Here is a 15709-nt window from a genome sequence, read left to right as displayed (position 1 = left end):
TCCATAATTATTTTCCACAACAGTGCTGCAGAGAAGCTGCAGTTCAGTCTATTTACATCTGAATCACACATAGTACAGAAATGTATTTATAGCTTCACTCCTTTTGTCGTAGCAGATGGTCCTGACTAATTAAGCATTGCAAAGACACTAGAAGGACTTTTTTCATGTTGGAGCAGTGTGACAGTCATCAGTATGTGGGACTGTTTGCTGTGCTTGTAATGAGTTTGTTAAAACTAAGAAGTTAAAGATGAAAGATATTTACTTTGGAATCACTTTATTGACAGATCAAAAAAAATATACATCTGAAAAGAAACTGTAATAATGAAAAATTCAAGTAAGATTTAGTTTTTTTCTAAAAGTGCAAATTTTATGCATTTGAATAAAAAAGCCGGCAGGTGCCCCAAACTGCAGTTCCTAAGTGCTTCAAAAGTGAGTGACTCATGTTGAAATATTTACAGGATGGTGAAAAAGAAAAACAGTTTTGATTTCTATGGATGCTTTTCCCTTTCATAACAACTCAAGGGTGGATGCATTTTGTATTTAATTTGGTATTTAATCATTTTAAATAAGTCATCCATCTTATTACGTTGTGTGGGTCTGCAGACATAGTTGTAACCTGTTCTGTCACAGAACTGGACTTTTTGTGCTGTCTAGTATTATGGCCTGATAAAAAGATACTATTAGCTGCCCCCTTGTTCTCTAGGGCAGGTGCTTTAATTTTCCCATAGGGGTTTGTGTCTCCTGCAGGAGTCTAGTATTATGGCCTAATGAGTATTTTATTAGTCTGTGACTTACTGCTAATTACCAGATATATTACAATTTATGAATATGAATAGTTTGTTAGCACTCCACCCTCTAGTACAAATATGTGAGGTCATGGCTCAAAAAGCACAGAGGCTTCAGAATGTGGAGTCTAGTATCAAGGGGTGACTACGTACATCCTTTATACAGTCTTTAGTTTAAACAGTAAAGTCATCAATGCTAATCTGCTCAAAATCTCACATTATTCAGGATATATACATACACAGTTTTTTACTTCAATGCTACAGAAAAACAAAACACTTGGAAAAAAAGAGTGCTACAGTTCCACTAAGATGCCACACCTAGTTTGTGCACAACTGGATGTGGTTTAAAAAGCCCCACAAAGCATTGTTGTCTTCACACTGTACTCTTGACGTCAATGACTATGGAGTAATTGACCATAGGAGTGCCCTCTTTGCTGTCTTTTTCTGTTACTGCTGGCTTTTTCACCTCAGGGGAGCCGGGGTCCTGCATGAGGGATGTCAAGGCTGAGAGATACTCCTCCTGAATTATACGGAGACAGATGGAGATACGGAGGAAAAGAGTTCAATTTAGTTTTGGATTTGAGACACTTAGCAAAGCTGGAGAAAATTATCATATTTAAATGTACCTTGTGCTCTTTCCTGCTGTTTCTTTGACTATAAAACAAAAAACAGAGGTTGATGGTGAATTATCTCAGTCTGGTATGGCAACCTGACTGTGGCAAACAGGAACAAACTGGACAAGATTGTCAGAACAGCTGGAAAAATCTCATTAGATAAACTGTATCACACTACTGCCTTACAGAGAGCTCAGTCTATTGCTGACTAAGAACGCCCTCTTTAATCAGATTTGATCAAATGGCCCCAGGACAACATTATAGGATGCATTTTGTGCCAAATCCAATTAGTATAGTGAATAACAAGATGCTGTGATGTGATTTCTGTAGTTTTGCTAATGTTTTATGTATGTATATGAATGAATGACTCTTGATGACTATCAGTATTTTTTTATATAAATTGATTTGTGACTTGGTGAACCAAAGACAATTATTCAGTTCAATTTAAATAAACCCGTTTTAAATTTTTTTTGAGAGATTTCACCACTAGATGGCACTATGACATAACTGGCCACACCGAGTCAATTCAAATAAGCAAGCTGCAGAGGTGAATGCATTATATGTGACGGGAATATCAATGAATACGAGTGGTGACCCAAGCCTTCATCATTGATCTCTGGTGTCAAAAGCAGACGCTCACTTTGTACACTGCGACCTCAGTGACACAAACCCAGTGATGTCCTGCTGCTGACAAAAAAAATGTCCTCATGCAGCACTGGAGATGAGGGAAGGAGGAGTGGGGGGTTGACATTAGTCCCAAAATAACTTTCCTCTGTGGGGAGTCATGTTTTCTTGTTGTTCACTGGGTGCCTGACCTTCCCAAATTAACTTGACAGGACCCTCCCACTGGAGCATGCGATAACGTGCCTAGACTCCGTCAGCCAATGGCACCTTCACCAAATGTTCCGGTCAGAGTGACAGGCGTATTGAAATAACCTGTAAACCACTCTTGTGCAGCTCTATTCACAGCGGGGCTTGATCTGATCCTGACAGACATTCTTGTGAGAAGTTAGATTTGGCAGTGAATGTGGAAATGTGGAAGCTTCTGGAGGCAGAAACCATTAACAGTTCTAGGACTGTGAAAGATATCCCACATCAGTACTAAAAGATGTGACTCTTTCTCCAACAGCAACAGGATTAAGAGATGAATTTGTGGATTTTTTTTCCACTGGTGAATGGCAACTTGAATTTTATTATACTAATAACTTCCGAACATGTGGACCTTCTGCACATTTCACCTTCCCTTTTGCAAAGTGTCGGTGATGATAATTGGCCAGCGAACAGCAGTCTGCTGCACAAATTGCCAGAAGTAACACCGCTAAAAGCCAGAACAGGAAACTGGAAAATAAATCTGTTTTTCTGACTGCCTAACAGCCTCTACCTGTCTGCAAGCAGGGCTGTGGTGGCAGAGGCACCTGTCTGCTTCAGCCACATTACTTCCTGTTTGTGAATAACAGCTTGGTACTGGGGTTTTGGTTAGTTGGGTTAACGATCCACACATCCTGTTTGTCTAGTACTCTCTGTACACTCTGTGCCATCGGCAACATTGCCCTCATTTGCCCGTCAGCGCATCACCTGCAGAGTTGCTGTTTGTCACCTGTGGAAGCGCTTAACTCACCAGCACACACAGAGGATGATGACAGAGATAAGAACGAGGGCTAATGCTGAAGAGATGCAAATCATGGATGTGAGAGCTGCAACACAAAGCACACAAAGAAACTGATATCAGCTAAACATCTCAGAAAACCTCACAGTGAAACTGGTTACGCACGTAAGCATGCCGATATTATCAGGAGCTCTCTGTTGTGTCATGTTCCTCTGAGTGCAAAAGCCCATCATGGCAGACACGTACCGAGCTGTTCAAGCCTAGTTGTGACTTCCACCTGAAAGCTGACTGTAGCAGTGTGGTGACAGAAGGATGCCCAGCAGGTGTACAGGCCTTTGTTCAGCTCTGCAAGCTCTGACTGGAAGATCATCGCAGATCCCTCCGTTTGCACAAATGAGCCATCACTCCTGAAATACCAGGGATTTACAACTGAGTTTCTCTTTAAGTGACATTTTTGGGGAAATATAGCCATGTGCTGTATTTCTGAGGGTTAAAAATAAAACTCTAATCACTCTAATGTCTGTACAGTAAATAGGAGGCTGTAGGTAACTGGCTTAACTTTGCTTACAGAGTGGAAGCAGGGAAAGAGCTAAGCTGGCTCTGCACCACTATCCCTAAAGCTCACTTTAACGCTTCACATTGTGCCAAAAACCCCAAAACAAAACCAAAAGTGTAGAAGTTTCCATTATAGACATTACATGCCAGATCATTTCTTAGCTGGTAAAATCATCTGAAAGACTGAAAACAGGTGGAAAGTTGGTTAAGAAATCTCTGCACATTACTCTGCATTACAAAAGTTGTTCACACGTGGTTACAAAAAATCATCAAAAAGTGTACAAATGGACAGAACCAGGGTAATTATTTGCCTTTATTTAAACGGTAAAATACCCCCTAATAAATCGTGCTCTATGACAATGTGTTGCTTCTTCTACTTCCTCTACTACTGTGGGAACACTCAATTTTGTGTGTTCACAGGAACTTCCTGATCATGATTAGGTGGTAGATAACAGATATACCTCCTGCCAGCTGAGACTATAATTGGACAGGCTACTGTTTTTTTGACAACAGTAGGAAAGTTAATGCACCTGGTACTAAAGGTGCTGTTTTTAGTTGTTTGCCTGCTCCCAGATAAAGCAAAGTTAAACTGTCTCCTTGCTGTTGTTGGCTATTGCACTAAGCTCTTTATGTAAATAACTCAACTGATATTTTCAGAGAGCTACTTCTTAATTGTGGGAGCACAGATTTTTGTGCAGTGCACTATGTTCAGCTTCCTCATTGTGAACAGGTGGTTTGAAACACCGGATACAGCACCTCTTACAGCTGAGCTCGTACTCTGGCACGTTGCCTTCAATTTCGAGCAGTATTTTCTGGTTGTGACGATTCTTGTCGAGGGACAGTCTGTATACAACAGGTTGATCGCTGTAGCGGCTTTGCAGAGGAGTCGTGAAGTTCAGGACTCTCAGAGAAGAGATATCTGGCAAAAAAACAGTAGAAATATTTAAGATGAACTTTGTGCGTTAGTGTTCAATCGAGTATTGTTTCTGTTGCTCTTACAGTATCTGGGCATATGAACAGTCCTTCTCTGTGTGACCCCTGGTTCAAAATGGTACACACAAGTCAGGTTTTGCCCCTCATGACGGTTCAGCGGAAATTCATAAGTCGCCCTGAGATTCATTGAGTTTCTTTCATATTCTGAGTGCACAGAGGTTTGCCTTTCATTTTTTTCGGGAAGGTCCCATGCAAGGTTTGTCTCGAAACACTCCCCTGTGCACTCGCACACTGCCAGCCAGAGATGAGAGTCTTGTTGTCTCACCACAGATGCGCTCAGCAGGGGGGCTTCTGAAAAAGAAAAGGGGGGTGTCAGGAAGGGGATGAGCAACCGCGTGAGGTTGTCTGTGTCATAGAAGGTAATATTTCTAAGAAATGACTAGCGTACTGTGCATGGGGATGTTTATTATTCTTTCCTCTTCTGCCTCCAGGCTCGGATGCTTTACTATGCAAGTCAAATTCTGACCGGCATAGAGAGAGGACAGGAAGTGCACAGAGCTGCGAGCAAATACCAGACCATCAGCCTGCTGTTTGGTCTCCACCAGGCTATCGATGCTGTTGTTGGTGTTCCTTACGTGCCAGGTTATAACTGCTGCCGGAGGGGCGCTGTCCACAGAGCATTGCACCTTTGTGTACTTCAGACCTTGTCTCCACTCAGTGCTGGTGTTGACGGTGATGTTAGGGTGAGCTGTGCAGGAAAGAGAAGTTAAACAACAGGAAGTGGAGGGCTTCCACTTGATGAAAAAAATTTAATCTATGGCCACATATATCCGCTACTGATAAGAAATTAGGGTTGGTTGGTTGATTTGCTGAACATACCACAAAGAGGGAGTGTTATGCTTCTGTTCTCTGGTTTTTCAAATGCTGGGTGATTTATCACACACTCTGCAGTGAGCTCCCAAGGCAAGCAGGGAGGGAGGAGTACAAACCCCCTGACAGAGTGGCTTCCATTATGAGAAGTGGAGTTGAACCAAAAGTCTTCAGACACACCCTCTGGTAGAAGCCAGGACATGTTGGCTGCAGGAACAGCATCATCTGCTGAGCACTCAATCACTCTGTGTCCATCTTCAGTCCGCAAATCAATTCGTATTGTAGGAGGAACTGATGGGAAACGTATAGAGAGAAGAGTTCACATCAATATTTCATAGTCAGATGATAGAGAAGGTCAAAGCAGAGTTTCACCTACCTTGTTGTATAGGTTTAACAGTGACATTGAACCGCAGCACTGCTCTAAGGTGCTGATAAGAGAAGGTGCATTTGTAAAGACCAGCGTGTTGAAGATCCACAGGGCCCTGGAGTCTCAGGCTCTTGTCCACCAGCTTCACACTCTCAGGCAAGGGGCCATCATCTCTGGAGGGCAAATATGCAAAATATGCAGGAATTCAGAAATGTTTTCATTTGTCTTAATATAAGAATACAAAAGGAAAACAAAGCTTGAATAAATAAACATTTGAATCAGAAAATGTATCTAAATATGGTTCCTGCTTACAGTCACTTGTGGTTTTTATGCCACCAAATATGCCACCACTGAAACTACCTACATATCCTGTGGAGGATGTGTATATTCTTTCTCTGTATATATACATGAAAAAAGTGTGACTGAATCTTGTTTTTATTTTTGTAAAAGCATATTATTTTTGCAGGTACTGTTCATTTTTGCTCCTTTTCTTTTGGTTATGTGGTTAGTTTCCCAAATATCTGAACCAGCCCATCCAGCACCAACAAATGTTTCTTTGCAGGTTACTCAGTTGCTGATTAGATATTTGCACTGATTCACAGTTGAACAACTGCACCTAATACGGTAAAATAGGGAAATCAAACACAGTACGAGCACTTACTGATGAATATACTTTTTATTTTGTCATTAATGGGCAATTTCCCCATACTTTTTTAATAAGTCATTTTTATCTGTCTTGCACATTATTTTCCATTATTTGTGCACAATAATGGAGTGGACCTACTTTGTATCAGATTCTCAACCTTAACCTTCCCTAACATGATGAATTTCATCATCATGCCAGCTCATAACGCAGTCTGTCTGTTATAATTATCATTTTTAGAGTTCGAACGCTTCTATAATATATGAAATTGATGTAGTAGTCCTTTGACACCAAATATTTCCTACTTTTTGCAGGTAACATTGTAGCGTGGCACGTTCCCTTCGACCTCGAGTCTGATAACAGCTTCAGTCTCCTCTTCCTGCAGCTCCACGTCATTGCTGTTCCCTTCCAAGTCTGAGTACAACTGACCTGGAGCCAAATCTGTAGATTTAAAAAAACAAAAACGAACTCTGTTCCTCTGTTACCTCTTGAGCATTAGCAGTTTGTTCAACACTGATTGTACTCACAGAAAACTGGCAGTGTTAGGGCTTGTGACTCCTTTTGTGTAAATTTAGGATGGTCAAACACACAAGTGATGTTGTGACCCCCGTATTTTGTTACGGGGAGGCGGACTGAGACTCTCTGTATGTCTGAGTCTGTGTCGTTCTCTCTCGCCAGCTCTTCAGCCATGTTCAAAGCCAAAGAGATGTCAGTGTCAGGTCTCCCTCCAGATGAAATGCAAGAGACCACCCAGAAATCATTTCCGTCTTCTTGCTGTACCATCTCTGCTTTAATAGTCACATTTGGCCTTGCTGCAGAGCAGGAAGAAGGGCGAGAAGAGTTATTTTTCACAAGCTCTAATGTTTTTTCCAGCAAATTAAAAAGTCAGATAGCAAGTAGAGGCTCAGGGTGTTTTGGTTAAATAGGAAGCTGGGGCCGGATGAGCTGAATGTTAGCTAAACACACGCCATGAGGAGCTTCTGCTTGGGTTTGGAGAGTGCTGACTTAGGCTTATCACCTGTCCCATCTGTTGGCTGAGCTGCAGCTGAGAGCAGATGTCTGGCCCAGCTGCTACCCAACCAAAGCTGAGAGAACCGCAGGCTTTAATACGAGGAATCAGCATAGATCAGAGTCTATTATCAAATACGTAAAAGTTTTGGTGTTACGCAACAGTCAAATGCCTCTAATGAGCAAGTGGGTTAACACCTCATAATAAATTGGGTGCTGGACAGGGGTGTGCACACATTTGGAGTGAGTTAATGCTCTTTGGCTTTAAAAAAAGTTCAATCTGTTTACACATAAAGTTATGTCTGCATTTAACCACTGCAGTTTGAAAATTACCTAAGCTGCTGTGCTTCAGTGAAGTGGAAATGCATTATGGACAAATGAACTGGGTGGTGTGGCTTACGTTAATAGGACTGTTACTAGGTCTGCCACTGAAAGAGCAGTAAGAGGCTGTAATGCTGTACATATTAGTATGATTGTATGAAGAGAGCATTTAAAGCTTTATTACCAAACATATACAGTGGTGTAAAAAAGTGCTTGGCCCCTGATTCCCGATCGCCTACTTTTTGTATGTTTTTCACACTTCAGTCAGATCATCAAACAAAAATAATACAAGTAAACACAAAATGCAGTTTCTAAATGAAGTTTTTATTATTAAGGGGAAAAACAATCCAGAACTACACGTCCATGTGTGAAAAACTAATTACCCCCTAAACCTAAACCTAACTGATTGGGCCACACTTAACAGCAACAACTAAGATCAAGCATTTGTCATAACTGGCAATGAGTCTTTTACAGCCATGTGCAGGAAATTTGACCCTCCCATCATTGCAAAATTGTTCTAATTCAGCCACGTTGGAGGGTTTTCAAGCATGAACTGCCTTTTTAAGATCATGCCAAGGCATCTCAATCGGATTCAGGTCAGGACTTTGACTAGGCCACTCCAAAGTCTTCATTTTGTTTTTCTTAAGATCTTCAGAGGTGGACCTCGTTTGTTTTGAATCATTGTCCTACTGCAGAACCCAAGTGCACTTCAGCTTGAGGTCACAAGCAGATGGCCCGACATTCTGTGGTGAATGAATGTGGTCATTTACCACAGCAAGTTCCAGATTCTGACGCAGCAAAACAGCCCCAGATCATCACACTACCACCACCATATTATACTGACTGTTTTCTTGTGTTTTCACTTTAAATTTGTGTGATTCATTTTTGAATTTGCATCTTCGGTGAGTGAAATTCATGGACTACATGGTGTTTTAAATAGCCAGCAAGGGCCACTAATATAGATGCAAAAATATGCTGATCGACATACAGCTTCATTTAGACTTCTGTGTTCATATGTAGTAATCAGAAACTCATTTTATCTCTACACCACAACCTGCTGTGTAATTCAAGTTGTTGTGACGGAGTTCTGGTTATGGGATAAGTTATGAAGTAGGACGTAGTTATGACGTAGTTATGAAGTTATGACGTAGATCTGATTTGGGTGTAAAAGTCAGGCAAAAATGGCCCACAGCTCCCCTGCTCTATGACCACATGAAAATCTGTAATTTTAAGTCTTACTGAATAAAAATTAAATGCATTTAGCTTTTATCTTTCTATGTTAGGATTTGAAGTGGAAAAAGCAGGTTTAGGTTGCTTCGAGCTTGTCATGTCTCTGATCAGTGTGATCACCACCATCATTGTAAACAGATGGATGGCAGATCATCGGATTCAGCAGCTGTTCCTACACTACATATGACGACAGTCCATGTACTAAGGGTATTTATTTGCTGGGAAGAGAGCAAGGAGCTAAGATTTATTAAGTTAGCAATGACATGTACATGACATGGTGAAATTTTTCATCCTGAGTGAAAGAAAACTTTTATAGTATGAGAAATCTTTCCTGCTTTGGTCCAATACCAGTAGAGCTAAAGCATCTAGGTGTAGTTAATGATCCGACGTCCTGCCTTTGCCTGTGAATACTGACAGTGTGAGGGGTCTCGTCATGGTAACCACGCTTTCATGACAGTCAGTGCAAAGTTGCTGAGGTATAATGTTTGTTTGCTTTGTGGTTGCTCATTATCATTACTGACTCTATAACAGTGTCAATGAGGGTTGTGCTAAAGAGTGAGTCTTTGCAGGTGCACTAAATTACAGTGTGGATGGTTTTATATTGATGTTTGCTGTATTAATCTGTCTTTCCTGTGAGCTCGGGGTTTCTGTATGTGTGTTTAGCCTATATTTTCATCAGAAATGTTTTTTTTTATTATTATGCTTTCATAGACCAAGATTATATTTTATATATATATTTTTTAAATATATTTTTTAAAGTTTTTAACTTACAATCATGAAAAACTAACTTATCATTTTATCAGCTCTGTAATAACTCAGAGTGCTGCTCTGCTCGTATTGGTCATCCGCACTGCACCCTCTAAATGCAACATGTTCCTGCAGCTCTGCAGTGCTGTGGATAAAACAGAAAGGTGCTGCCCTAAAAAAAACAACAACAAAAAAAACCCCATATCATGACCCAAATGCTAAAATGCTCAGTGGACCTGGGAAGAACTGCAGAGTCAGGTAAAGTACGGACTCGTTACTTTGACCCCCCGTCCTGCGCTTTTTATATCAAGATATTGGTTATAGCAGCTTTAACGATTTGATGAAATCTATGAAACAAAATATCGTGATTAACTGGGATGCTGGATTTTTAGCTTTAATGTTATGCAGTCGGATTTTCATCAGGTCAACAGATGCAGGTGCGCATCTTTTGACCTGCTAGACTTGAGCCATTAAACTGTACACTGCACCATATTACAGTACTGTTATTAATTAGTTACTGGGTCGTTGCTTCATTTTTGCTTCCATATACTCAGCTTCAATGGAAGAGCGCATTCCCACATGAATGCATAGCACTGTGCAACGTGATTTATGGTCTGTCACTGTGCATGTGGAGCAGAGTGAGAAGGAACAGGCTGCGTAAAAACTCAGCAGGAGAAAGTTATTGTGTTGCAAGATGCTGAGTCATGATGCATGATTGCAAAAGTATGAGTGGTAATGCAACACAATATGTCACCACCTAGCAACAGGGACATAAAAACACAACAACTCTGATGCTCTTACTGTAGGTTTCCACCCTAACTGTGGTGACCGCGGGCTGTGGGAGGGTCCGGTGTTCAACCACACAGGTCACGTTGTCCTCCTCCTGCAAGTGGGTGGGAAAGCGGAGGACGCTGCTGACGGTGAAGGTGTCATTTGAAGGAAGGGTGTTATTCACAACCTCGATGAAGGGGAAATCTGAAGGAGGATACCCATTCACCAACCAGCTGATCTGGGGCTCAGGCCTGCCATTGATGGCAGAGCATAACACAGACTGATAGTGAGTCCCATTTATGGTCTCTGCATTCAGAGTGATGTTGATTTCTGGTTGAACTGTGAACAAATTGAAAAATAAACACGTTGAGTGACATAGGCATGTCTCAGGATAATAATGCATCTGTTTAATTAAAATCTGGTGGTGCATCAGTTAACACCTTTTAATTTTAGAACTGTTTGTGGCAACTTCATCGGGCTTATTTGTTCTCACAGAGGTGAGTCGATTATAGAAAAGAAATCACATGTTATTGGCATAGCTTACCTACTACAGTGACGATTACAGTGCCAGTGTAAGTATCTTCAAGTGATTCAAACTCACAGGTGTATTGTCCTTCTACTTCCACACCGGTCACCCTAATCTGAATTGTGAGGTTGGTGAGAGAAACTGGGAGTGAAAAGTTATCTCTTTGAAATGGTCTCCCATTGATAAATCCTGCCAGTCGCTTTTTTTTTTTTGAACTGATCTGTTGTTTCCACTCGCTGCTGTCAACAGGATCGTCACCCAGATAGATACAGCTCAGATACATGTCCTTTCCCAGGACTGCTGTGATGCTCTCAAAAGGCTCTTCACTCGAACCTAATGAGAGATCAGAAAACATTGAGAAAGCAGAAATGCCTTGAGGGGGAATGGGTTTGATGAGAGGACTGGGCACAGGGTGATAGATGCTACTTGTTGTGTTGACTCAGCCTATTGTCTGTCGCTAGTTAAGTAAAACTGTGATCAAAGAGGTAGACTAACTAGGTCAGTAGTGATAAACTCCTCAGTCATTTCTCAATTAAAAAAAGACATAAAATCGTATAAAAATAAGGCTAAAACAGACAAACAGACTATATTTAATTTGTTACAAGTAAAAGTAACTGAAAAGAAAACTGGATGAAAATGAAAAGTTTAAGGCTCAGTTTGAAACAGAGAAGGCAGACTGCGTCGACAACGAGCAAGCTTCCTTTTTTTAATCCACAAAGTAACACAATCCAACAGGAAAATCCAAAAATACAAGGAGTGAGGAAACAGGAGAACACGAAGAGTTTCAGAGGGCAACACACAGGGAAGCATACACAGGGAATGTGACGATGATGAAGACGGGACTACTTATACACCGAGGGCTGACGGCAGAATGAAAAACAGGATGAGAATGAGACACAGGTAAAAGTAATTAACACAGGTGAAGACAGTCAGAGACGGGAAGTGAAACTAATACATCACATGAAAGATAACCAGACCTCAAAGGAAGTAGCCAAAAGAGAAAGAATAACAGGGAGGAGAAGACTCTCAGGCACAGAAAGATGACAGAGGAAACTATAAGTCACCCATAAAATAAACACAGAAATTAAAGACTCATTCATAATAATATCACCAGAAGCAAAGCTCACAGTCTAGAATAATAAAGAAATTAAAACAGTATTCCCAGAATTTAACAGGCCCTAAACTGAAACCCCAAACCCTAGGATCATAATATTTTTTAAAATAAAAGATCAATAAAAGATTAAGCGAATTAATTGTCTTCACTTTGTAAAATTCTGGTAAATTATTTGTTTTTACAGAGAAAAAGCAAAAGACAAGAGGTTAACTTGCACACAGTGACAGTAATAAATAAATGCAGCCTTGTCTCCTGCCTGTGTATCTGATGGAGGACTCCATTATGTTAATGAAATGAAAACCATCCAAAATAAGATCCACACCCAGATCTTATAGAAATCAGCCACAGTTAGGGCATTTCACAGGAGAGGGCATTTAATATAGGCTGGCAGGTTTTAGCACTCTCAGAGAGGACAGTGTGCAGACTTTAATGCATACCAAGTCCCCTTCTCTCTCTGCTTCCTCCCCAGACTTCATCAAAGTGCACTTAAGGACACAGCTTGCTCTACCAGTCAGCTGGAGCCAAGAACCTCTATTCAGCTTAAGGTACATGATGAGTAAAATGACGACAGCTTACTGCTGCACTACTTCATTGAAAACCTCTTAATATGCAGCCGGCTGCTGCAGTCTAAACTGTTTGCATCAAGCACTGTTAATGCTGTTGGTCTTACTATACATCACAGCAAATGGAAACAATGTGGAGAGGCTCCAGAGCCTTTTAAGAGGAAGAGAAAGCAAGAAAGAGAAATAAATATGCTATATCAGTTCAATTATGCCTGGTGGGCTTGTAATTCATTTGCCCTTGCAGGTTAGTGCCAAAATAAATGTCAGCCAAGAATGGAGAAGGCACACCTTAAGGATACAAACTAAGTAATAACTGTGAAAGAAAAATCACACATTCTTCTACTGCATCATATTTCCTGAGTCCCAGGGGCTTCTTTTTCTCACCAGACAGCAACAATGCACCAGTGGCACAAAGCACACCTTCCTCTGCAGACTAGGGATGTGGTAAACAAATAAAGACTTTCGACTTTAGAAAATGAAGCTCTTTCACACGTTTAAACTTTCATCTCCAGCTGGAAGTCTCGGTGACTCTGCAGAATGAAGGACTGCACCAAATCAAAGGGAAGAATCTTTAAATAAGTACAGCCAGGAGAGGGTTTTCCCCAAATGTTAAAGACCTCATATATTAGTTTTAAAAGCCTGTAAAAAAAATGCAGTGGTCACACCGAGGAAGCGCATATGATTCCTAATAAAGAGTTGCCTGCCAGGTTGACATTACAAACATACAATCAGGAATGTGCTGCTGAAAAATGTATTATTTAGAACTTTGTGATGCATCCAGTGTGTAGTTTTATTGCTCATTTGTAATTATAGTTGGACTAATCAGTAAGGAAAGCCAGTAGCACTGCTGGGTATAAATGCCTCAGGTTAAACAAGAGCTTAAGGTCCAGTAAAATGAACACATAAACAGCTGATTGCAACAGATGGATTGTAACTCTGCAGACTTACCCAGAATTTCCAAAGAATGAGCAACATGTAAGAGAAGACCCAAAATCAACAGCCATGAGCATCCCATGGTGGTGTCATTGACTGAAGCAGAACTATAGACCAGCTGCATGCAGGGCACATGGTATTTAAAGGGTGTGTGTATTATGTGGTTTATGGTTTATGGCACACACCCTCTACAGCTGATATTCAGTTGTGTGAGCCACACACACACACACACACACACACACACACACACACACACACACACACACACACACACACACACACACACACACACACACACACACACACTTAAAAGCAACTTCTTCAGTTTGCAACAGTAGGTGTTCTCTTGTGTGTTTTGCACATGTCTTACAGTTCTGTTTTTGTCAGCATCGCTATACAGGATGCGTCTGTTCAGTTACTCAGCCACCTCATATAGCACAGTATCTTGGGAAGTGGTAAAGCTATGCATCCCATCCCGCCTGGGGCCTGCAGAGACTGCCTGTCTGCGAAACAGCTCGCTATCATTCATGCCCTGCAGTTTGTGAAATCACTCACTTCTGGTCATTGTTTCGTGGCATAATGCTCCTCTAATTCACTTTGACTCTGTGTGTTTTATGTTTCTTCTTTCTTCTCTTTCTCAGCATAATTTACCACCCTACGAGGAAAAATAAAAACCAAACAATTGTGGTAGAGAACAGCGAATCTTGCAGAGGCTCAGCAGTGCACAGTTTGTCAGAGGTTGCCATCTTTCTCTAAAGTTGATTCACTTTGGCACTGACTCATGTGGACCACAAGAGGAAGACAGTGAATGAAATGACCTAACCGAAAAATTTCTGTCAACACATTTTTTTTTTTTGATCGTGTGGTTTGTAACGGCTGTTTTTGAATTATCCGGTATGAAACTGCCACCCATAGTGAGAGCTTTTGTAGGCTATGAAACTGGCTTTACAACAAAGAAAATGGTAGATATCTCATCCTTTTTCGCTCTCAACCTCACATACTCACACACCCATACAGAGTAGTGTTTCCATTACTTCACAGGACTTTACATTTCCTGAAGACTCCACCATAGCTACTACTTGTCTAACCTGACGCTTACTCTGACCTTAAATCAAGTCCCCACCCTAAAATGGACATATTTACATTATGTAGAGGAGCTTTTAACCCCAAAAGGGAGGCAGCTCCCTGAACTATAACAGTGTAAACAGATTTATGGCAAATGAGTTAAGCTGGTTTTATGGTCCTGACTTTGTGTCTTTTTATGTAGCGCTAAGACTACTCAGAGAGAAAAAATATTGGAAATTAACCAACAGCAAAGTTATGGAGAAGAACGTCCTTGCAGTTCTATAAAGATCCCTTCACGATACATCTTAGCTCTTAGTATTATTCTAGCTCATACTGTCTCTTAGTATTTAGTTTTGACTCACGTCTCTGTTTGCATTTGAGTCCATTTTCCTGATTCAACCTTTGGCCGTGACAACGAGAAACCCCTTCACAACTGCCAACCAAGTGAACAACCAGGATGTAGGCATATCAATATCAGTGTCTACACTAAAGAAGACTGCATTAAAGTAAATACAGGGGGTTTACTGCAAGGTGCAAGCCACACATAAGCCTCAGGAATAAAGAGGTAGTGTCACTACTGTGACACTACTGTTTATTGCCTGGCAGAACATTAAAAATGAGGAAGCCCAGCATCTGGTGACGTTCTTTTTTTTTTTTTTGCCTGTCCCGTTTGGCTCTTTTGCCATCAGAATTGTTGTCTAAAGGCGAAGAAAGATGCCCAACGGATTTACTTTACCAAATTGACCATCCCAGCCTTGCCGTAATGGTCCATTTGATTCACCTTTTATTGTTTATTTTATTTTCACTTACTGAATACGGGACAGACTTGACTGGGGGAAAGAAGGGGAGAAAGAAACAGGGAAAGAAAAACAGCTGAGAAGAGGGACGGGGGAGAAGGGCAAAAGACAAAAACCAACAGAATGAGCAGAGAAAAATTAAATGCATATATCGATCACCTGGATCACCTGTTGAGAAAGAAAAAAGAAAACAAGCAGAAGAGAACAAGAGTAATAGAATAAACAACATCACAATGATATATGGGAATATGACAGTAAATA

At 40.9% G+C, this 15709-nt stretch overlaps 1 protein-coding gene across 1 annotated transcript; it reads right to left on the bottom strand.

Annotated features, from left to right (window-relative positions):
• Positions 1–257: 257 nt before the first annotated feature.
• si:ch211-149e23.4 (uncharacterized) lies at positions 258–13678 on the bottom strand. The gene is made up of 14 exons (XM_004558237.4): positions 13602–13678; positions 10995–11309; positions 10481–10789; positions 6901–7185; positions 6679–6814; positions 5740–5903; positions 5373–5654; positions 4942–5241; positions 4560–4844; positions 4317–4479; positions 3252–3412; positions 3018–3093; positions 1412–1439; positions 258–1305 (listed from the first exon to the last, which is right to left on the bottom strand). Exons 1-14 carry the CDS (start codon positions 13666–13668, stop codon positions 1159–1161), a joined length of 2718 nt encoding a protein of 905 aa, XP_004558294.3. The 5' UTR covers positions 13669–13678; the 3' UTR covers positions 258–1158.
• Positions 13679–15709: the final 2031 nt, after the last annotated feature.

Source organism: Maylandia zebra, linkage group LG14 (assembly GCF_041146795.1).
Source record: "Maylandia zebra isolate NMK-2024a linkage group LG14, Mzebra_GT3a, whole genome shotgun sequence".
NCBI lineage: Eukaryota > Metazoa > Chordata > Actinopteri > Cichliformes > Cichlidae > Maylandia > Maylandia zebra.
The sequence above is the reverse complement of the archived record's forward strand: the minus strand, read 5'-3'. Positions and strand labels throughout refer to the sequence as shown.